Here is a 24,067-nt window from a genome sequence, read left to right as displayed (position 1 = left end):
GGGAGGTTACTTGATCAAAAAATGAGATCGGATTTGTCTGGCAGGATTTGTTCTTGACAAATCCATGTTATCTTTGAGTAATCACTGCATTGTTTTCAAGATGTACTTGGGTGAGACATTTTTATTAAAAAATAATAAACTGCAGATAACGTAGTGGTGCAGTTGTCCTGAGTTACTACAAATGTAAAAGTAGCAGTCCTTCGGTGTGATTGGTTGTGCATAAATTACGCAGTAGTTATCTTGTTATTGGCACAAAGGTGTCATTAGCAGATACTAGTTACATAGGTACAACGACATTACAAAGTAATCTACCTTTTGGTTTTTTAACTAAACTTTTGGTTTATCATTCATTGCCATTAATGTTTTGCAGCACAATCTTATGCATATCTACTCAGAAGTAAGTCCCACTGAGTTTAACATGCAGGTAAGTGGGTATAGGACTGCAGCCTCAGGTAGCAATCCCAGTATATACACATATCTGGGAGTAAGCCCCATTGAACAAATATAGTGGGATTTCTAAATAAACATGCATAGGAATATCTTCCTGGCAATTTACAGGAGCAGTTTAAAAATTGAAGCGGTTCACATCACATTTCCGATATACTTAACTGAGAAATGTTTGTTTTGGCGAAGAGTTGTGGAGGTGCCATGGCCCTGAACAGCTAAATTAGGCCCACTGGATAGAAAAACTGCAAAGAACCTTGCAGCATATTAAAGGCTAGTCGTTTTATTATGGCATAAGCTTCTGTGGACTAGAGCCCATTTGATTCAGTTGCATCTGCTGAAACTGGCTTTAGTCCACAAAAGTTTAATAATTATTTAATAACATTCATACCCCACCTTTCTATAAAATGTACAAGGCAGCTAACAACAAGCAGTAACAACTATAAAGTAAAGGTGTCCCCACCCAGTCGTGTCCGACTCTAGGGTGCGGTGCTCATCCCCGTTCCTAAGCCGAAGAGCCAGCGCTGTCCGAAGACGCTTCCGTGGTCATGTGGCCGGCATGACTGAATACCCAGGTGCACGGAGCGCTGTTACCTTTCCCGCCGAGGCGGTACCTATTTATCTACTTGCAATTTCTTGCTTTCGAACTGCTAGGTTGGCAGGAGCTGGGACTGAAGACGGGAGCTCACTCCGTCACGCAGCACTCGGGTCTCGAGCTGCTGTCCTGCCGACCTTCCAGTCTGCAGTTCAGCGTCGTAACCACTAAGCCGCCGCAGCCCCCAGTAACAACTATAAATGCCACAATAAATCTTTAAAGTGCAGCTGGACTCGTTTTTTGTTGCAACAGCAGACTATAAAACAGCTACTCCTCAAGAGAGGAAAAAATGTGGGTAGTAGGGTGAAGTTGAAGTAACAGCGTCCGGCCTAGTTCGCATTGCCTGCTATAATCATGTGACTGTCTCTAGTTCTCTACGTCAGCGTGGATGTTCGCATTGGTTTTCCCTCCCTATCTCTATGGTTTTCCTATCAAAGGAGAGCAGTCCGAGAGCTTCTCGGAAACCGGGGGAACGAAGAACAAACAGCCAAACAACACCCCGCCTCAACCAGTCCTGTCATTTTGGTACGAAAGCGTCCCATCCGACCAGTCAGAAGCCAGAAAGGGCAAGTTTCCCCGCTCTGCTGCCGTGGAGAGGGCGGTGCGTTGTTACTGGGGGGGGGGGGGGGGGAGTCCGTCTAAAGCTCCTTGTGCGCCTGCGCGGCAAGGTACTCCGCTCCTGGGTCAGAGTTCTACGTTCGAGATCCGCCGCGCCTGAGAGAGAAGGTGTGCGTCTTGCAGGGCGAAGAGAAGGCAAGAGGGAGGCGGCGACAATGGTGAAGACTGGGAGCGACAACAAGTGTGGGAACGAGCCGTGGCGGGGTCTCTATCACACCCTGGAGGAGATCCAGAAGCACAATCACAGCCAGAGTACCTGGATTATCCTGCACAACCGTGTGTATGACCTCACCAAGTTTCTGGAGGAGGCAAGTATATGGAGTTGGAAAGAGGAAGTGGGAGCTGGCTGGCGCCTCTGTTGTTAAGGTTGCTGGAGACTGAAATCTCTCGGAAGCGGTGAAGGAGGTGTAAATCAGCCGTCTCCAACCTGGTGTCCTCCAGGCTGTTGGACTACAACTCTCAACATCCCCCAGCCAGCCATGCTGGCATACTGGGTAGTCCAATGGACCTGGAACGCAACAGGCTGGTGAAGTCTGCTCTAAATAGTTCTGGAGGCTCTGCAATGCCCTACAGGCTTGCAACGTGCTTGCTGAAAGGTGGGATTTGTCAGTGTTTGCTGACTAAGAGCTGTGGTGTCTCCTGTGGGTGTGATGGGAGTGGGACTGGTTCAGAGATCAAGGAGGCATTTCCTTTACTTTGGAAATTCCTTTAAAGCACAGCCTCCCATGTTGTGGTGGTGTGTGTGTGTTTTAACTATTCAGTGAAGGGATTTTCTGTTGCTTTTTGTGCTTCTTGAACTGAGAAAGTCCCATGTAGCACAGCTTTCAGATATATCCTTTCTTTAAAAGCAACATTTTAACATATACATGTGTAATCATGAGATGTTGTGGAATGAGCAAATAAGAACTGGCTTAATTTGGAAAGGCAAGATTGCGGAATTTCTTTCTGGCTTTGCTGTGAAAGCTTTGTAATCAGATGCTTATGACTCCCATACACCAAGCAAGATGATACCTTTCACCCATCATGTTCAAGGATTGAGTAATGTGTTCATTGTACTAAATAGGTGATTCACAACAGCACCTCTTCATCAGGTGAATGTGTTAGTATCTTCACTTTCCTTCTTAATCCCTTAACAGGGATTGAGCTATTGTATGTTGTAAAATGCACTACTGGAGATGTATGTATTTGGTAGAGTAAAGGTGCAATCCTGTGCATGTGTAGACATGCTGGCTGGGGAATGCTGCGAGCTGTAGGGCTTTTTCCTGTCTTAGACAGTATCTAGATGGCCATAGGATTTTTCAGTTTCTGGGAACTTGACTCCCTGCCCCCTCCCCCACCACCTTGTAGGCAGTACGGTTCATCCCTGGCTCTGTCCTCATAAGAGCACTATGGAGCAGCCGAAAAGGGAGTGTTCCCGGGGAGGGGAGGAGACCGTGGAATTGCGTTATGACGCTTCCTGTTCGCCATCCATCCTCCCCACCCCCCCGCTCTGATGCGCCCCGGCCAGACAGCTAAAATTGGGTGTCTAGCCACAAATGCAAGGTGGCCAGAGCATGGAGGATCCCCTCTGTGCTCCGCCCACACTGCATTGGATAGTTGCCTCTGAGTTTGGAGGCAGCCGACTGTCCCCGTAGGATTGTGCCCTTAAACATGCATAGGATTGTGCTTTAAATGTAGCTGGATATGAGAAATAATTTAGTGTGCATGTATAAGTGCAAGGTATCTTTTTAAAGTATGTATACATGAATCACTTTACAGTAATGCCTATAGATGCATTTCCTAAATATTTTGGTCTTGCATTAGTGAGCATTTTAGAAACCTTTTTTTTTTTTAATGCATCGGTTTTACTGGATATAGGAAGGGAACCTGTATCCTTCTGGTATTTGCTTAAAGCAATACTATATACAGAGCACTGTAGAGAGGTCATAATACAGAGCTGACTTTTTTTTTTAACAACTGTCATTTGATCTGCAGTTGTCCACACATGTTGGAGAACAAGCAGCATTTAACTGTCATCCTGGATTTTAAAAGCTGCCTCCCAACTAGGAATGACAGTAAGAAGCCCTGCTGTAGGCATATGAGCCTGTGCATCCCTGCTAAGTAGCACTCTGGTCACGTGTTGCTGTAATGCAGGCTTGTCCAACTTGGTTCCCCCCAGATGTTTTGGACTACAACTCCTTTACCTGACCATCTGCCATGTTGGCTGGGCTGATGGGAGTTGTAGTCCATAACATCTGGAGGGCACTGAGCTGGGAAGGGCTGCTTAATGGGTTGTATCCTCCTTCAGTCTTTGGCAAGACACAGTGGCAATCCAAGTCAATGAATAGTAAAATAATGTAACAGCAAACAATACAGAAGATGCTAATTTTTCAAAAGTCCATAAGACCTTCATGCTAAATGTGCTAGTAGATGAATAACAGTTATAGTACTAGTCTCTAATTAAGACATATTAAGTTAGATCAAAATTAAGGTGTGTGCAATTGAACTCGTAGAAACAGACTTCCCTGCCTATGGCAGCCCCTCCAGCCCCCTGAAAGTGCTACACAGAGGGTAGGGGGACTTCTGAGCTGTGATGTGGGTGTGGGGTGGGGTATCCCTGAAAACTGAGCAGAGGTACCTTCCAGGAGTGGAGTCTTTCTGCCCATGCAAGGCAGGTCCTGGATCCAACCCACGGTGTCTTGTATCTGAAATGTAGATTTATTTTGAAAAGATCCATACTTCTGCATTTTTATTCATAAGTGTCTGAATAAAAACCAGTCTTGGTGGAGCAGTTCAATAAACACAGACATATTACTCACTGCTGCAGTGAAATAGTTGTGCTGTGCCTATATGCTTTTATTGAATGTCTGCCACTGGCAAGGTACAGATATAGTACTGATCAGTCTTCCAAGGGCAAATACTCTTTTTAAAGGTTTATATTGCGCTTTAGCCATTGTGTGTGTAATCCCTTGCAAACCATTAGGAATATTTCAGCTCTTGCAAAAAAAGAGTGAGGGTTTTAGAAAAAAGTATGGTTGGATGGCCAACCAGAAATCGTTACTTGTTGAACATTAATGGGCCGCAGGCTTTATTTTAGTTTAGCAAGCCTTCCCCAACCTGATGCCCGCCTACCTGGTGGGAATGATGGGCATTGCAGTTCAACACATCTGGACGGCACCAAATTGGGAAAGGCTGGCTTAGCACATACTTTTCTTCAAGCCCGACTGTCTCATCCAGTGAGCTACTCATTGCATTGAGTGAGTGATTCTCAGAGGCAGTAGAAGATCATGCTGCACCACCTTGGGAGCTGGAATGGGTCCCACTGTTTGGTGCCATTTCCCTCTTTATCCTTTCATAGTGCAGTTGTATTAATGTTAGGGGCTCTGATGAGCAAAGACCAGATTTGTCAGAGTGTCTGGAACACTGTAGTCCTGCTCCCCTTGACAACAAAGAGGTCAGTTAGGTTTAAAACAGCAAGTGGGTGTAACTGTGTCCTTCTGCCCGTCCACCAATTATGCAGCACTGTTGCATTGGTTAAGGATGTATGGATTGTGTAAAATCCTTTCTGTCTGTGTTTCAAGGGCTGTCGGGCACCTGTCATTCTGTCAAATCAACAATTGGATTTTTTTAGTTTCTGAATTTGTGCAAATTTGCATATGCAAAAATGCACAAATTTCCACAATGTGCAGATCCCCCACAAATGTGCATTTTCACACTTTAGCCTATTGGAGAAATGCACATTTTGGGGGTGGGTTTTTTATTTTTACATATTTTTCTGCGACAAAATGTGCACAAAATTCCCAAAGGTTAGAAAAATAGTCCTCAAGTATCTGGTATCCCCCCCAACAGGGGTGGTCAGAAAAGCTGTGGACCTACTCTCTGAAGCAAGAGGGGACAAACCTGTTTGCTCAGCCTTTAACCTACCTGAATGCAATACTAGAAACTCTTGTGATATATATACGATCAATAAGCCCCTGTCACCCATGAAAATTGTTTATACTCAAACACTGAAACTTGTATCCTACTGCAAGCATCTCATTTTAGCAATTTAGGTTTAACATTGATGAAAATACTATGTTGATACCGATCTCATTTTGTTTTCGTATTCCTCTACTGCAAGATGGGTGAATTGTGAGATTTGGAGCTTTTGTAGAGCAAAATCTGTCTCCCCCACCCCTCATTAAAATGTTTAATTTCTATGTAGTTATATCTATGGATACGGTTATTTCTGTCATCACATATGAAACTCATATGTGGGTTCATTTGTCCATAATATTTGGAAGCCACTTTTCCATTAAAAATGCCTGATACGCAATTCTGTCTACTAAAATAGAATTCACTAAATGCAAGTAATTTTTTTTTAAAAAAGCAATAGTCTTAATGTAAGCGCAGCCACCCATAAAAACACACAGCTCAAGCCAATCACCTGTGAAATGAATACATATTTTCATAGTGCAGAGAACACTATAATGATGCTGCCAGGTTAGTCTCAACATGTATTAAACACTATCCTGGGTGACAAGGAATTTCATGCAGGTGAGTGAACTTGCTGGTGGAGAAGGGATGGAGCTCCTGGTCCTTCCTCTGCCAGCCCCCAGCAAGCTAGTATACTTTTTTTGCAGGCTGGTAACTTATGTGGGCTTATTTACAAGGTTGGGTTAGTAGCTAATCCAACCTTGTCAGTAAGCCCACAGATGTTATCAGCCTATTGCATAACTGTAGAGGCACCACCCAGGGACCCTGTTGCAAGCATCTGCAGATGTTATGTAGTTAATTGGTGACATACAGAACAGGGCCTCTCCAGTTGAACTTGGGATGAGGAAGGTTCTTATGGGAGATCTGTCTTTGTGTCAAGAGACCAGCCTCTGGTGTTCTTTCTGGTCAAACAGGGAAGTATGAATGCTGAACAATTGCTTTTATTGTGCAAACTACAGTGAGATGAACAGTACCTCAGGTTACAGTTGGAATCCACAAACAGCAGCAAGCTGCTGAGTCTCTAGTCAGCTTTGCCTAATACAAGTCCGCTTAGTCTACAAGTTAACCCTTTGGTTAATGCACTATGGTAGATAGTTGTAACAAAAACTTAGGCGACCTGAGTGGCTTACTAAGCCCCATCTTTAAGGCAGGTCTTTCCATAAGCTGCCACTCCTTTGGAACACCTTACAATCTGGCATTGTTCCTCCTGCATGGACTGACATCTCATCCTTGGATCTCTTATTCCCAATTCCTCCTCCTTAAGATCCTGCATTCCCACAGGTGGAGAGGACTCTGGCTGGCTACTTTCCAATTAAGTAGTTTGCACCTGGACATTCTCTTCTCCGTGACCATTAATCTCCTGCAACCTTGATGCTTCAACAACCCCTTCCCTCTCCTCCCCCGTCTGACTCTGTGTCAGTTCCCATGTCTTCTCGGAGTGCATCTGCGGAGGTGCTGGGCCCAGCCCCTACAAGCAGGACATGAGTACAACAGCACCCTCCTGCCCATAATCTTCTGTATTCAACCCATACTCTGGGTTGTCGTTTTATGTGAGCTACATCTACATCTGTGTTTTCCTCTTCAATCTTAAATGGATTTCAGGAACACCTGGTTCTCTCTTATTCAGCTCAATAAGCTGAAGCTGAACCCTGACAAGACCGAGGTACTTTTGGTGGGAGACAAGAGGAGGCTGGGGGATGTTGACCTGGTGTTGAATGGGGTATGGCTACCCTTGAAAGACCAGGTCCGCAGCTTGGGGGTCATTTTGGACTCCCAGCTGTCCATGGAGGCTCAGGTGTCAGCTGTGAGCCGGACAGCGCTGTATCAACTCCATCTGATACGGCAGCTGCGCCCCTTCCTTCCCGACCATCTGCTCCCATCGGTAGTACATGCCCTGGTCTCCTCTCGTTTAGACTACTGTAATGCGCTCTACGTGGGGTTACCCTTGAAGACGGTTCGGAAGCTGCAGCTGGTACAGAACGCGGCGGCTCGCCTGATTAAAGGCAGCCGCCGGCGAGATCACATCACTCCAGTGCTGAAGGAGTTGCACTGGTTACCAGTTGTTTTCCGGGCCAAATTCAAGGTGTTGGTTTTGACCTTTAAAACCCTATATGGTTCCGGCCCAGCCTATCTTAAGGAGCGCCTCCAGCAACACCAGACAGGCCGCTTAACAAGATCAGCCGCGGATGGCCTTCTCTCTGTCCCATCAGCCAGGACAGCTAGACTGGTGGGGACGAGGGAGAGGGCCTTCTCTGTGGTGGCCCCCACTCTGTGGAACTCCCTCCCTAGGGAACTCCGTCATGCCCCCTCTTTAATGAGCTTCTGTCGTGCATTAAAAACGTGGTTGTTCAGGCAGGCATTTGGGGTGGGTTAGGGTATTTTAAAAAAAAAAAAATTATGGTAAAATGTTATTGTTTTAAATTGTTTTATGGTGGGTTGTACATCGCCCAGAGTGGCTGGGTGACCAGTCAGATGGGTGATTAATAAATTTAATAAATAAATAAATAAATAAATAAATAAATTCTCTCTTCTGAATTTGGACAAGTTGTAATGTTTGGCTGTGTTCATTGGCGTTGTGTCATTGAAAGCTATTGGCTTTTTAAGCCCTGTGGCTGGGTTTGAATATGTGAATTTTGGGATGGCAGTACTGGATAGGTGGCTCTGTCATTAGAGCCGGTGTTTGGCTTAGATGGCTTTGTTAGCCCCTTCCAGGTCTAGGATCCTGTAGCTCTCAATATAGTTTGATATATAGCATCTTTACACTTGCTTAAAAAAGAAAATATTTCTTGCTTTTGTGTGTTTCACTGTTAAATAGAACAGAATGGGGAAATGGGGTTCTGGCATGAGGTCAGTTTACCTTTGGTGGCTTTAGCTGATAGGTCACTTTTCAAACTGCGGGCAATGTTGCTGCTGTGCTTTCACTCATTCTGTTGTTCCCATGGGGCCAACTGCTAGTGCAGTGGTGAGTTAGCACTTCCTAAAGCAGTGTCCCCCAATGTGTCAAACACCATGGTACCTAGTAACAGTGTCTACGAAGCTCTCCAATCCCTGCCCCTTCAAAAATAAAAACTTTGTAAAATGTTAGGGTAGTCGTTCTTTCCCTTAATAGCCTGGCTCTTTCTCTCCCCTCTACTCCTTTACCTTGCTATTTCCTCCTTCTTCCCAGCCTGTAGCCTCGCTATTTCAACCCCGCCCCCACCTCTTTAGCTCACTTTTGATTAGCCAGTCCCCCATGGCAGCCATTATGTGACTAGCCACATCTTCTGTGGGAGACATTTTGTGGTGGTGCCCACAGCAGTTTCTCAAATTCCCAAATGTGCCCATGGGTCCAAAAAGGTTGGGGACCACTCTCCTAAAGCAACCCTGGAAACAAGCAGAAACACTCATTTCCAGGTCAGGACAGATCAGCGAAGCTCCCTTTTGCGAGCTCTGCTGACCTGCCCTGTTCTGGAAACAAGCATTTCCACTTGTTTCCAGTTGCTTTAAGAACCACTCAGCTACCTCTTGCACTAGCAGTGTGTCCTGCTGGTCTGTGGACAACATTGGATACTGCCCAGTGTTCCCAGGGAGTCTGAGATTTTCCAGAAGCTTATCAAATGCGGTTCTTTGAGAAAGTCAGTAATAGTAGGCTGGTATTATGCAATTGCAGATGAATATTGAGATAATTTCAGCATGCATCAATTTGTTTGGAGTAACAGCTAGCATAGTAGGCCTGGCCAGCAAGAGTTTCAAACCTGTGCTGAGAGCGTACAGAGATTCTACCGCTACTGTACAGTGATTTCTTCAGACAGACTAATATAGAATAGAAAGGATTCCCTAACAGCAGGAACTTTGAAAAACACAACCATGTGTTCTTTAATTTCGGTTTATATGCAGCATTAGTCTAACAATGCATTGGATTTGTATGTTAGGAACATAGCTGGCAAAGATTCATCACTAAGATCTTCATTCAAAATATAAGGAATATATACATTTCATTGTGAAAGTGAACAAGTGCAACTGGCAGGCTCAACTTGAACAAAGGTTATACAGCACTTAAATGAGCCTAAATGCCACATAGCTGGTTGTGTTGTTGCATTTTGAAGGGTAACTCACAAATCATGCTCAAAACTTTTCTAAAAGTGTGTGCAGAGTGGAGACAAGACTCATGAACTGTGCAACGTCTTTGTGATCCCTTCTAGTTGTATTTTTAGGCAGCCTATTTGCCTGCATTGCTGTTATCCTATTTTTAAAACTTGGTCTTTGACATGGTTGTAGTTTGTAAGAGCACACCCAAGTCTTTAAGATGTAATGTGGGAAGTTCTAGGGTGCAAGCCAGCAGGACTTAGGTTCGTAATTCTGGATAAGCCCAGAATTTGTTTTACACAGAAATAAAATAAAAATAAATGTGGCTATTCTTTAATACTTTGGAAGGGCACTAGGTGCCTGATGTGGAAAGAAGGCTTATTTGGAGGGAAAGAGCAGGATACTTTCTCAGTTGATGAAAAGCCTTGTGGAGAAAGAAAAACATATAGATATCAGACCACATGAACGCACAGTGTCTCTGTCTATAGTTTTGATCTATTCCCTTGTGTGGCAGGAGGTCTGTAGTTTTGATCTCTCACCATTCTGATCTGTGGAGTGTAGTTTAAGATGTAACATTAAAAAGTACTGCCACAACTCTGTAGTAAAGAGTACTACTTTGCAGATTCCTTACCCTCACAGCTTGCATAGACATTGGCAAGCCTCCAGAAGTTTGGTGTGTGTGTGTGTGTGTATGTATACCCCCAAGATTTTGTTTTTATACATCAGCCCTCTTCCCATGTTTAATGAGTTAAAAGGGTTGTTGTTGTTCAGTCGTTAAGTCGTGTCCGACTCTTCGTGACCCCATGGACCATAGCACGCCAGGCCTTCCTGTCCTCCTCTCTCTCCCGGAGTGTGCTCAAGTTCATATTCATTACATCGGTGATGCTATCTAGCCATCTCATCCTCTGCCATCCCCTTCTCCTTTTGCCTTCAATCTTTCCCAGCATCAGGGTCTTTTCCAGTGAGTTTTCTCTTCACATTAGGTGGCCAAAATATTTGAGCTTCAGCTTCAGTATCTGTCCTTCCAATGAGCACTCAGGGTTGATTCTGGGTAGGAGATGAGCTAGTATGCTTTTTTAAAAGAAAGAATTCCTCAATCCACCTTGACTACCAGTTGATGGAAAGGCAGGATGCGTACTTACCTAATACACAAATAAAATATTTGTGCAGGAATATGACTTGGTCAAAACCACTTGGTGATTTTCATGGAAATCTACACTGTCATTGCATCACACTGGTAGAATTGGAATTACCCAGGAGTAGGTGCCACAAAGATGTTGATCTCTCTATGAGTTTGTAGAAAGGCTCAAATCCAGCATGATGGAAGTGAGAGAGGATAATTCTTAAATTGTCTTAGGCTAGGGCTTTTTCACATGTTACGGGAACAATTCCAGGTTTATCGAAATACACAACTATAGCCCATCCTGCTTTTCCCAGGAATGTACATGCATGATGCATGTATTTATAAACATGTATTTGTTCCATTTACATTTTTGTGCTTTGGGGTGTATACGTAAAGCATCTTAAGTTGTTTTATTTGTGGATTGGCCAATGAACACATCTTCTTGCTGAATAATCTGTGTTAGGCGAACCCTAGCAGCTTAATGTGCTTCTTGCTTCTGCTTAGGTTTGAAAACCTGTGGGGTTGTAGTAACTGGAATCTGGTATTTCTGCTGCAGTGGCACTCTTCCTGCTTTCTCACCATGACTTCTAATGGTGCTACTGTCTAGAATAACAGAGTGAACAGATAGCTTTTGGTTGTGTTAATTGCTGAAAAAGCCATTTATCATACAAAGAGAAATACTTCTGTTATCTCTCTAAACTTATCTAGTGAATACTTTGAATTCCAAGGTGTGGTGTGTATGTGAGCATTTTGAAAGGAACAAGAAGGTAACAGAAAGCTGTATCTTAATTATGTATGTATTTCAGTTTGGGGATGGCACTGAATCATCAGTGTTAGGTCTGCAAAGTGATTTAGGGTGCCAAGTCTGCACCTCAGTAATGTTCACTTCTGTGATCGTGAGCTCAGTTCCCATCACTTCTAACTAAGGTATAATGAGTTCCTGGGCTGGTTTTGAGATCGTCCGCTACTCAGATTTGACAGCATAGTGCATTTTTGTATCTTTACTGGCTTGACCTGAACACATTTTAGCTTTGTCAGCAAAGAGGAATTCACTTAAGATCCAATGTTCTATTTTTCTCCCATTACAAAAAAATCTGTGTTAGTGGGATTGTGACCACTATGCCGAGCAACAGGCTTTCCCTCCTGGTTTATTTTGAAATCTGAGGTTCATACAGTTTCTCAAAGATTTCTTCAAAAATGGTTCTCTGCATGCAATAGCTGTCTCTTGTAGCTATTCACTTCTACTCCGTGTCAGAATGGTAACAAAGCGTTTGGCATTTGTGAGGTGGATTCACACCTTCTGCAGTGTTTTATAAGCAAACTTTGTTGTCTGACCTATTCTCTGGATTCAGTTGGCTTAAATGCACTGTAAATCTCAAAGCAGGCAACTTCGGTAGTTGCCCAAGACCTTTGCTCCATTTCTGTGCATGGATAATTATCAGAACTGATTCAAGGGCAGGATTTGTCAGTCGTATTTGCATGTCAGCCTTGCATAATCTCTTTTCTGCATGTATTCCCGTAACCCTTTTTGGTTTGCTCATGTGTAATCTTTGGTCTACACATTTCTGCTTAGTCACTGTGCATAAGCATTATATGCTTTCTTAACCTAGGTATTTTAGTTATAGAAAGTTCACAAGTTCCATCATTATTGTTCAGAAAAAAAAATAGCATTTAGGGTTTCTGAGAATGTTGACAAGGCACCTCTGAGGAGTAATGTAATTCTTTGAGCACTATGGTTTGGAACTGTCACATTCATGCTCTGTGCTAGCCAGTGCTGAAAAATGAATGCTGGACTAGATGGACCTTGATCTGATCGAACAGGTCTTTGCTTATATTCTCCTGGATAAAGTGATGCTGGACTGCAGCGCATAGTGTGTTTGTAAAAGTTGCATGTTTGTTCATTGCCCTGCATAGCTATTTCACTTAAGCTGCTTTACTATGCATTTCTATGGAAGTCCTGAAACAGCCTTTCTGATAAATAGGAAACTCTCTTTGGTTTGTTAAAACTTTACTATTGAATTGCTTCAGAGGTTTGACTGCTCTTTGCGTTGCAGCATAGGGTTTGCATGAAACTAATTCTGGAATGAGATTGAAGTAAATGAGTTCTACGTAAGCTTGAGTAGTATGAATATATTTTAGCATTATAAAGAAGTTTATGTACTGAACGTGTAATACTTGGGTGGAGAGACATTTAAAATTCACATGACGTAGATTATTTCACCTTCTGCACATTAGACATGTTTGCAGCGTAAGTAGGGTGGATTGATCTTGGGTTTGGAGTGGTTGACATGACTGTAGGCAGGCACACCCCTCGTACAGAGTATGGCCAGAGAGCCAGGGGGTGGAGGAAAATGCAACCCCCCCCCCCCGGGTTCCTTTTAGTCTTACCAGCCTAAACTAAATGGGATAAGTTAAATTCTACAGCCACTTGGTGCCTTTCCCATCTGGAAATGACAGATTGCTCTGGAGGCCTCTGCAATGTTGTGGCCAGGGGCCTGTTTGGGTACTTTCCCCTTTCAGAGCTCTCATTAGCTTTGGCTATGCTAGCACTGACCTTGTTGGTGCTGATGGAGCCCAAGGAGCAAGGGAGTAGACCAGCAAGAGCAGCAGCTACTATTTGCCAGAAGAATTCCTCCTCTAAAGCTGGTATTTACATTGGGAAGATATTTCCTATTGGTCCTTTAATGAGCTGGTTCACATGTGTGTGCATCACTTGATTAATACAACTTCAGGTAATGGCTTGAATGTGTGTGAGTCATCTGAGATTCAGCATTACTAAGAGAACTTCCCTGACCTCATGTCAAACACTATGCTCTTCAGTGAAATCTGTTCGTACTTTGTTCTGCAGGTCATCAAATCATCAGGCATGTGTGAAGTAACCCAACGACTGCTGCAGTGGTGGACAAGGTTGAGGTTCACTGAGTCTTGCATCAAGTTTAATTTACCTCCAGACACACACGCACGCACACGCTTAACATTTTGGGGAAAACGATGGACATTGGCTACACCGTGAAAATGATTGGCAGGAAGTATGGCTTTGGAAAATTGCTATTACCACAGTTGTAGTTGTGGAATTTACAGTGTCAAGATGTAAATAAAATAACAATAATTATGACCATTAGGATACATGGCTTTTAAAAAGGACTGGACAAATTTATGGAGGATAGGTATATAAATCATGGAACTGAAATAGAACTTTTGAGTTCAGAGATGGTATATATCTGACTAATAAGGCTGGAAATTGATGTGATGGATTTTTTTTGGTCATGATTACTTGTGTGCTTCCTTGGGGCATCTGGTTGGTCATTTCTGGAGACTATAATGGCTTGGCTAGATGGAATCTTCATCTCGTCAAGCAAGGCAGTTTTTACTATATTGACATCAAAGGACCCCAAATTGGTGCAGAGGAGAAAACTGATTGCATTGAAGGTGCTAGAATATTAAATCACCCCATAATTATAATAATTATGACGGTTTGTAAACAAACCTAAATTGCAAAGGAGACCCCTTACAATTTGCTAAGACTTCTCACAATGTTGAATCACATTAAAGTATGCAGATGATAAATATCCATATTTTGTTTTATTGTAGCACCCAGGTGGTGAAGAAGTCCTAAGGGAACAAGCAGGAGGAGATGCTACGGAAAGTTTTGAAGATGTTGGCCATTCCACAGATGCCAGAGCATTGTCAGAAACATTCATTGTGGGAGAACTTCATCCAGTGAGTATGCTGTCCATGGACAGAACTCTTACCTGTTCCTGTCTGTCTTGCATAGATCATAGCTGCAAAACCAGTCTTCACCAATCTGGGTCCCTCCAGATATTTCAGACTACAACTTCCATCAGCCACAGTCAGGAGTGATGGGAGGCAGGTGTAGTCCAAAACAGTGGCTGATATATATGGATCATGCTTTGCTGTCAAGGTTGAATAGTCCCAGTTCATGCAGAAAAGAAGCAGTTTACTAATATCTCTTCTCAAAAATTGATCTCTGTACTTCAGCGCCAATTTTATTAGTACTTCTCTTCAACACTGTGCTATTTTTAAATTGAAGTTTGTTTCCATTTTCATTGTGGCTTACAGAACTGAGAAAGAAATAAGCATAGATTAAAAACAAGGTTGTGTGTAAAAGAAGTGTGTGTATATGCATGCAAATATATGTTGTACTCCAGGGCCTTTTGTTTTCAGGGCAGCAAACATATTCACCATAACAGTGTGTGCGGAGAGGTTCTCTTGGTTTCCATTTGGCAACAGAACAGATCTATTCAGGTGTTTGGCCATGTACATAGGATTCTAGAAAGGAGCAGGATAATTCACACACTTTGTACAGAGCACAGATAACATCACTAGGCTATTTCTGCCAAGCAAGTCCGCATGGCGTTTCTGTACTCTTCACTCTTATCATATTCAGCACTTGAAAGCAAGTATTGTGCAAAACAGTTTTTTTTTAAGTGTGAAGTCTTTCTACCATTTCTCCTTTTCTTGTGAGCATTTTGCACAAACTTCAATTTCCCCACATCTGCTATGTGTATAGGTAGAGGGATCAAAGGGTTGAATCCAGCGTTGTGCTAGCAGAAATCCACTAGTGCAGTTGGAATTTCTCCCTCTCTCTTCCCCCCTGTAGCTGTCCATACTGCCTGAAAATTTGCTCTGGAGGGTTTCCCAGCTCTCCAGAGTGGATTTTGAGGAACTCAGAGGGAGGGGGAATTGCGCCCCTTCCAGTTCTGTGGACAGAACTGCTTCTGTCAGTGGAAGGACATCGTTGGATACAACCCTGTGTGAGCCATTAGGTGCTATGTGGCTTTCTCGGTTGGGGGAGCATCTGAGTTGTATACAAAATCATGCAAGGTAGAAGAGACAAATCTGATCCTTCCTTGAGTTTGCTGGCACATGCAGAGAATTTAAAGAAGGTGGGTAGCAGTCAGCTCTTACTCCATGCTGGAGTTTTCCTGCTTGATAGTCTTCAATGACAATCTGCACGAAGTGTGTTGCCATGTTCAGTTACCTGCAATGCATTGCACGTGTTGTGTTCTCAGAAACTTCAGTCAGGCCATAGTATTGCTCCTAGTCTAGTGACCAGGACCCACCATATGGAATGTATTTTGCCAGCAACTTAAACAGCTGCGCTGGTTGTAGGGATGTTACCTGGCAAAATTCAGAGTTTAAAGTCCCACACGGCTTGAGACCTGGGAACACAGTGCGGTTCTCACTGTGCTAAAGAATATATTATTAAAACATTTCTAATAGTGTGGTATTCTGGTGTTGCCACTCTAATGATTTTTGATTCCATGTTCAAGAATGTGTCATGTGATGAGCCTTTTTGTGCCGTTGCTTGACTAAAATCGAAGCCAGAGTATTTGATATTTCTCAAAGTGGTAAATGTAGAAAAGTGCTTAAATCTAGCATATGGTAAACAACTGTAATGTGTATTTTGATTGCCCACTCTGCATTCTGTGTAAACAGTCCCTCTAGTCCATTTACCATATTTCTGCTAGAATACAACCTTGGTATGTGCTCTGTCCTTGTCTGGTTTATTGTTGTGTTCTGTGCAAGAGTTAACTTTACGGCCTTGGTAATGGAATTAGGATAAAATTACCAAGTGTACTTTATTACCTTGGAAATTACCTTCCAAAAGAGCAGAATTGAGATGCCATATCTAAAAGGCATTAAAGCGTTGCCAATGTAAATATGGTAGAAAATGGGACATGGCATCAAAATAGTTGTGCAAGGTTGATTTTCTTATGATTTTGTACTTGTTGGTACTTTTAAAAGCCCTCCTCCCTCCTTAACCATTCTGCTGTTGCGAAACATCCATTTTGCTGGAGGACTTGTCTGATTGCTTATATGTTAACAGGAAGTATTTAACCAAGGTAGTGTTTATCTTTTGCGGAATTAACTTGTACATGTTTTTGGAAGGAAATATAATTTGGTAGAACACATTAGGATAGGATAGAACACATTAGGATTAGGAAATTGTCAGCAAACGTTGAAAAAAATAATTAGGTGTGAACTCATTTAAAATGTGCATGGGCTTAAAATACTCTTTACTGGCCTGGTTCACACGTAATGGCAGCAAATCATAGGTCAATTAACTCAAAACTTGCCAAAGCACATGCTGTGTGTTCCACAGCCATTTTGAATATTCAACCCCTGATCAGGCCAGTTGGGGCTTGCTACGTGATGTCTGAACCTGGACAGTATACGTTAATGTGGGTTGAACAACCTACAGTTAACCTAACCACTAATTGTAGGTTAACTGTGGGTTGTTTAACCCACGATTAACCTATAGCATCCAGGTTTGGGTATCATGTAGCAAACCCCAATTGGGGGTTGAATGTTCAAAAAGGCTGCAGAATGTGCCCAGCAAACTTTGGGTTAACTAACCCACAATTTACTGTTTGCCCCACTGTATTTTTCCATATATCGACTAATTGGTATAGTGAACAATATCCTAGGGTTATTAAGTGGTGACTTTGCTTAACTTAGGTCATTCTGCATAGTTTTGGTTATCACTGTTTTTTGTACTTATTTGTATTTTCAGGATGATTGGGAAAAAATTCAGAAACCAACGGTAAGCATTTAACTTTAAATCCATTCTGTCACATTAATGTTGTGTGTAACTGCTTCTTGGATCTGAACATGTTGAGAAGCAGTCCAGAGGTGGCAAGGGGCGACATGGCAAACAGTTCTGCAAGATCTCAAAGATGATATGTTGCCTGGAACCTGTGAAGTGAGCATGACTCCTACATTACTACAGCTTTATGATGTCACAAAGGCTTCTCATTCTTTGACAGATGGCAGGGCTGTAGTTCTGATTCATCTTTCTCTTACTGGAGGCCTTTGAAAGTGCAAGTGGTGACTCCTCCTGGATTGTCTATTGGTTTGAGTTGTTAATATATCAACATTGGGGAAACAAAAATTCACAATGCAGACTTTTCAAGGCACATCTGGATATGTCAGTCATCTTGGAGATGGCTTTGGTTGTAATATTGGAAGGGGAAAAGGGGAGGGGCTGGAGCTGAATAATCCTGAGTGGAAGGAAAATAGCTGCTACTGCTGGGTTTGAATACTTGTGTAAGACTTTATGCAGGGCTGTGCTAGGTATGTTCCGCAGCGTACATTCTGCAGCAGCTCTCATGCTTCTAAATGTGCAAAAGGTTGTGTTTGTTCTTGCATAAGTGGAAGAACATCTAGTTTTATCCTTCTTAAACAATGCTCTAGTGTGAGGTGTACAACAGTCCTTCTATGAGCAGAAAGCACCTTCTGTTCTTCATGGAGAAAGGCATTTCTGGATCCAGCCTATGGAACCAAAAATGGTGTATTGTCCGACATCTTAAATCTGTAAAAGCAAGGAGTTTTACTTAAAAGCATTGGGATTATACTATTTGTCAAAACTGAATAACAGCTATACATTTTATAAAAATTAAAGGTCCATGACACGCGATCACAGTTCTTTGTTGGCTAGGCTTTGCTTTGAAGTAGTAGTAATTTCGTTTAAGTATCATATTTTAACTATTACCTAAAGAAAGAACTTGGTGTCATGAACATTTTTTCTCAGTTACCTAATTTGGTTTGTGTTTTTACATTTTTGGATAAATGTGCGGGTTTCAAAACTGTAAATAAGTTGAAGTTAGTTAGAAATAGTGCCAGGTTGAACCGCCTCCAGGTATGTTTAAGTTTAAATGGAAAAAACTCACATTTTGAAAACTAAGGATTTTGTGTTAAGGAAAAATGCAGAGTTTAACATGTATCTGTTCTGAATGTATCTAGGAACCATTACTTGGTCCCATCACATCTCCTTGCTCCAATTTACCCCAGTAAGCCAACTATCACTTCACAGCTGTTGCACCTGTGACAGGCTGACATGCCCTTGTGCATCTTCCCCTGCTGTGTTTGTTAATTTCCCTACAGCCCTGACTGTGGTCTATTTTCTTACCTGGCTTGTGGATTTTTTGTGTAACAGGAGCTTCTTGCAGTCTTTGGCTGTTCAGCATAATGGCAAAACTGCAGTTGCACACGCCTCCCAAGGGGTTATTTGGAAGACTTGGAGGATGGCATACTAGCACATTCTGCATACCCTCTTAAGGATAGTTTCCAGATTACTGTGAATTGTGCATATTCTAGAAAAAGAAAATACCTTTCATGTAAACATAGAAAGTTGCCCTCCACAAGTCAGACTACTGATCCATTTAGCCCTGATTTATTTATTTATTTATTACATTTATATCCCGCCTTTTTTCCTCCTTAAGGAACCCAAGGCAGCGTTATCTACTCTGACTGGCAGGAGACCTCCAAAGCCTCGGGAAAATCCTTTTAATTGGAGATGCCGAGGATTTAATTGGAGATGCCAAGTCCTTTCCATGCAAAGCATGTGCTTTTCCCCTGAACTATGGAGGTGAAGAGACAACCAAAGGCAACTTTATTTATGTGATGCCAGGTTAGCGTAGCATCAGAACAGAGGTATGCCCCAAGGCACTTGACCAGCACAGATGCTGTGTGCATTAAGGCCCAGTTCACTGAAGCCCTCTTGTAATACTAAGTTATGTTTAAAATAAGCCAAGTTTTTTTTTCAGTATTATCACTGAAAAGTGCTTGAGTCTAGTTCAAACACTTGACAAGGGTGCTGGGTGGTTTACTACAAGAGGGCACTTCTTTTGTCTACTGAATGTAGAGGAACTTGTGTGTTTAAGCTATAACTTTATCATTTAGCTGCTGTACTTATTTTAGATTTTGATCTTTTAAACTAAGAAATGGTTTCATGCCTGTTACCAACTAAATTGAGTGCATTGCAGATTGCTTTCCAATTTCATACATAAAATGCTATGATGGTAATTCCAATAAATACAGTTTGATGTAATTAATTTATGAGTATATCACAGTTCTGTGTAGAGGCTGGGATTCCTTTGGCATGCTTAAAGCTTACCCATGAGAGTGGTTAGCTTACTGTCCTTGAAAGCTTTTACTTCACTTTATCCCATGCACATTTCACTAAAATACAGTTCCATATTAAGAAATCCTTGCCAGAATTCAGTGTATGCAGAATAAACTGCTGTACTAGCAAGTAAACACGGATAGTTAATGATAAGCTAAAATGGATGAGACTGCAGTGTATCTGAGGTAACTTGAGCAAAGCACAGGCAAAAACATGTCAGCCATTACATGAGCTAGTTTTGTGGAAAGAAGGATAGGCAACCAATGCCACTTATCAGATGTAACTAATTTATGGCTTTATTTTTTCAGGACCCTTACATTACCACTGTTGAGTCTCAATTCAGGTATAGTATGGCTTCATTTCATTTGTCACTACTGTGTTAGTTTTAAAAAAGGGCCTTTCCCAGCAGGAAATCTGTAGGAGCTATATTGGAAATAGGGTGACTTTGGTGCATGTGTGGAATTCATTTGTTAGCAGTGCTAGACTACTTTCTATCAAGAAAGAGAACGAGAGTTCTTAGTTTAATATGAAGATAAGTCTCTTGCTTGTGCTATGTAAGCAAGCTAATGGTTCTTATAGAATATAACCTATCAACTCCATTGAGATCAGGACTGATGTGGTGCAGATTACTTTCAGCTCACTCTCTTTAGCATCTTCAAGTAAATGGTGGTATTATCATTGCACTTATAGGAAGCATGCTGCTACTTGTGCCTTGAGAATAATTTGTATTATATAGTATGGGTGTGATCCAGGCTGTGCATGAGTGGAGTTCTGCTCATGGAATGATCTGCTGGAGAAAGTGGGGGGAGGGGTGATTTTTTGCTGATTCCTCCATTTCTCCCTGCAGTCCCCAACACCACATTGTTCCAGAGGATCTCCTGTTCCTTTGGAGCAGGTTTCCGGGGCACAGGGTTGTAGGGTGGGGAGGAGAAATAAGTGTAAATTGCCTCCCTCTCCCCCTTCTTCAAGCAGTAGCCTCTGCTGTATCAGAGTTCATGAACAGAATGTCATGTCTGGATCAAACCTCAGAGTGCTGTGTCCTACTAAAGTAGGGATGGGGGAAAAAAAGTCCAAGGACTGAAATTCCAATCTGGGAAAGGTCTCAGGGGCATGGTCCATCTGTGAGCACAGTCAAAATGTGAATCTTACTGATTTTAAGCCTACCTAGAAGTAAGTGGAGCAAACCTCTGCAGGGCAAGCCTCATAAGTAAGCATGATAGAATTGCTCAGCAACTTCCTCCCAGGCCCTGCCCCCTACACCTGCAGGGAAAAGCTCTTATTTCCCATCAGAAGCTGAACACTGAGAAAGGGAGCCTTTTTCAGTGCCCAACAGGGAAAAGCATTCCAGCACCCAGCAAATGCCCCGTGAAAACACTGGGGGACATAGAGGGGAGGGGGAACAAAGAAGAAGTAAGAGGGGGCAGTGGGTTTTAAGGGAGTGTGTCCACCAGTAAAGACTTTGCAGGCTGGATTAGACAGCTCCACTGCCAGAGGTTCCCTGTCCCTGTACTAAAGCATTCTAGCCACCTATATTCAATAACATTTTATCTGATTGATTTTCCTGGAAGAAAAAGAGCTTGCTTTGTGTTTGCATTTCCACCAGTGATGTAGTTCAGTAAAAGATCCCTTTTATGTGAGAATAGTAGGTTCAATGTAGCCATGCCTTCTCTTAGCTTGCACATTACTAAATCTTATTCATCAGTAACCATACGCAGCAGGGGTGAGCAACTTGTGGCTCTCCAGATGTTTTGGCCTACAACTCCCATTATCCCTCACCATTGGTTATGCTGAGTAGGGCTGATAGGAGTTGTAGGGGGGAAAAACATATGGAGGACCAGAAGTGCCAACCCCTGACATAGAACATTTACTTTATTACTTACCTTTATTATAATAAGCTTTATATAGCTTGTTTGGTTAGAGATGTGATGGTGAACCAGGTTATGATCTGCTGTTGTCATCGAAAGACAAGAAGGCTTCAGTTTTCAGAAGTCTGTTATTTAGAAACTAATGAATACTCTATGGAAATAACTTTTTATTTATTCTAGTTCATGGACCAACTGGGTGATTCCAGCGATAGCAGCAATTGTCGTGGCTCTTATGTACCGTTTCTACATGTCTGAGTAAACACCATATTGAAAAGCAATAATGGGACATATTGTTTTGGGAAAGAGAACCAAAAATTCATCTCTAACCACCTTCACATCCGGACAGTATCTGAAAACAACTTTTAAAATCCATCCTCTTTTTCCCAGAAAGCCAAAATAAAGTTGCTTCAGAAATAGATTTCTAATGCTGCCTCTTACTCAACTGTTTTTAAATGCTAAAAGGATAGAGTTCAACAACTAAGGATGTGATAGTGTTCTTGAAATTAAAAACACTGATGATTATGCTTTGGTATAAGATAACTAATGCTTGTCTGATTTTTTTAAAAAATAGTTCTTCGTACTTCTTTTGCGAAAACAGCCACGAGGAGGTTGTGTCTATGCAAATTCCTTCCATCTTTGCTTTCAGTTAGAATTGTCTCATACATTTTTTCCTTTCCATCCATTTCTTAAATATAATTGTATCTTTTCTCCTTCAGAATAAACTAGTAAAAACTTTTGCTATGGGAATGAAAGACTTTAGGTATATACCTTTTTACTTAACATAGTGCCATGGAAAGATCCCACTGTGCAAGAGGCACAGCGAGCCAATTGCCCCATCTGCAGTCTCCACAGACTGACTCAAAAGGGTTGGGGGAACCATTCAGGGCAGTTTTTCAGGGGTTTAAGTGGTGATGCCCCCTATCCAAATGAAAGTAACTTCTACTTGTTACAGGATCTTGAGATCAAAGCCTTTGGCTTAGTTATCTTGCCAGCTAGGACCCCCCCCCCCCCCCGCACACACCCGCACACACCCGTCTCTGTCTAAGGTGTGCTGGAAGCAAAAGGAAACCTAGATCTTTGACTTCCATTACCTGTTTAAATTTCATAAGTCCAAATGAAGCACAGTGGAGCTGTTTGAATTAAGATCCATATGTTTGTGCAACTCTTATCCTTATGTTCCATTTTGCATCTCAGTGAAATCTGCTGATCTTGCAGAATACAGCAAGCAAAAACGAATTATGTGAACTTCCAGTGCCTATTTGTTGATTGTGCCCTCTTGATGAAATAAGGGAAGGAAGTGCAAGAACATTGGTACTTCTCATGATATGCTCATTTTGTCTGTCTTACCTGTATGTACGATATTACTTGCTAATAATACTTGTATTAGTCACACAGAAGATATTCTGGAATAAATGCAAATGTTTACTGTATCTTTTTATCATCCTATGTGAGTGTTGTGGAGTCTATCCAGCATCCAGTTCAGTTGGTAACAATGCAGTTGTGTTTTTAAAACGGGGAAGGAGGCTGGGAGAACATACCTGGGGTAAGAAGCATGTGAGAAGACTGCAAGTCAAAATGTGAAGTAACTTGTAAATTCCACATGTGGTCACAATAAAAATTCTAAATGAAGGTTCACAGCCCCTTGGCTTCCTCTTATTCTACAGCAAGAACAAAATTGGCAGCTCTTGTGATGCTTTGGAGGTACGATGATATAAATGTTGCTTCAGTTGGCAATGTAGATATTGCTTAAGAAGTTAAAAAGATTTGCTGGAAAAAGTTCAGGGCAAGGCCATGTATTATGTGTTATTTCTTAGGTGGTGTATAGAGATGAGGTCATTTCTCTTACCCTAGATAAACCTAGTTCCTAAGCAAGCCATGCCTTGACACTGCTCTGAGTGCTAAGATATAACAAATGCCTGCTTTTTCTTTCATATACAATGGGCCAGTCTGGTTTCTGCCAAACTAGTCACTTAGGGAGCAATCCTATGGCCACTATACACTGTCTAGTGTGACCCCATGCTCTGAGGTCAGTTCCGAGAAATCTTACCTCCCCCTCGTCTGTGCTGCCTCTGAGGCAGCGTGGAGAAGCCCCATTCTCCACGCTTGGAAGATGAGTGTGGAGTGACTGAAAAGGGGTATTCTGAGGTGGGGAGAGTGGAGCTGTACGTATGACACATCCAGTGTGCCGTACAGCAGCTTCCTCTCCCGGTTGCTGCCCCCGCCCCCCCCGCGCTGCTAGACAGCCGAAAACGGCTGTCTAGTGAAAAATAGCATGGCTGGAGAGGCGTGGAGGAAACTATCCTCCCCGTGTCTCTCCTGCCTTGCTTAGGATAGGCAGTTGTCTCTGAGTTCGGAGGCGGCTGCCTATCTAGTTAGGATTGCACCCTTAATTTTCTAAAGCTGAAAGGTTTAATAATCAGGCATGAACAAGCTATAGCAATTGCTGCATAATGGAGCAATTAACTAACAAGAAT

At 42.4% G+C, this 24,067-nt stretch overlaps 1 protein-coding gene across 3 annotated transcripts; it reads left to right on the top strand.

Annotated features, from left to right (window-relative positions):
• Nucleotides 1-1,739: 1,739 nt before the first annotated feature.
• CYB5A (cytochrome b5 type A) lies at nt 1,740-23,223 on the top strand. 3 transcript variants are annotated; one of them, XM_084849987.1, is made up of 6 exons: nt 1,740-1,965; nt 14,391-14,519; nt 17,338-17,367; nt 19,046-19,191; nt 20,037-20,071; nt 21,774-23,023. In XM_084849987.1, the coding sequence occupies exons 1-6, from the start codon at nt 1,813-1,815 to the stop codon at nt 21,791-21,793; spliced, it is 513 nt and encodes a 170-aa protein (XP_084706113.1). In that variant the 5' UTR covers nt 1,740-1,812; the 3' UTR covers nt 21,794-23,023. The 3 variants fall into 3 exon arrangements, with proteins under 3 accessions (XP_084706113.1, XP_084706114.1, XP_084706115.1); XM_084849988.1 differs by lacking the exon at nt 19,046-19,191 and having other exon boundaries at nt 21,774-23,223; XM_084849989.1 differs by lacking the exons at nt 17,338-17,367; nt 19,046-19,191.
• The last annotated feature ends 844 nt before the right edge of the window (nt 23,224-24,067 follow it).

The sequence above is a fragment of the Heloderma suspectum genome, chromosome 4, assembly GCF_057233095.1.
Source record: "Heloderma suspectum isolate Gila_16-S chromosome 4, 16-S_ref, whole genome shotgun sequence".
NCBI lineage: Eukaryota > Metazoa > Chordata > Lepidosauria > Squamata > Helodermatidae > Heloderma > Heloderma suspectum.
Note: the sequence above shows the minus strand (reverse complement) of the source record. Positions and strands in the feature narration are given on the sequence as shown.

Bases quoted from the DNA above. Each gene is read 5' to 3' on its own strand.
- CYB5A (XM_084849987.1), top strand. From the start codon at position 1,813: ATGGTGAAGACTGGGAGCGACAACAAGTGTGGGAACGAGCCGTGGCGG. The intron at 14,520-17,337 runs GTGAGTATGCTG...TTGTATTTTCAG, and splicing joins TTGTGGGAGAACTTCATCCA to GATGATTGGGAAAAAATTCA. The intron at 20,072-21,773 runs GTATAGTATGGC...TATTTATTCTAG, and splicing joins ACTGTTGAGTCTCAATTCAG to TTCATGGACCAACTGGGTGA.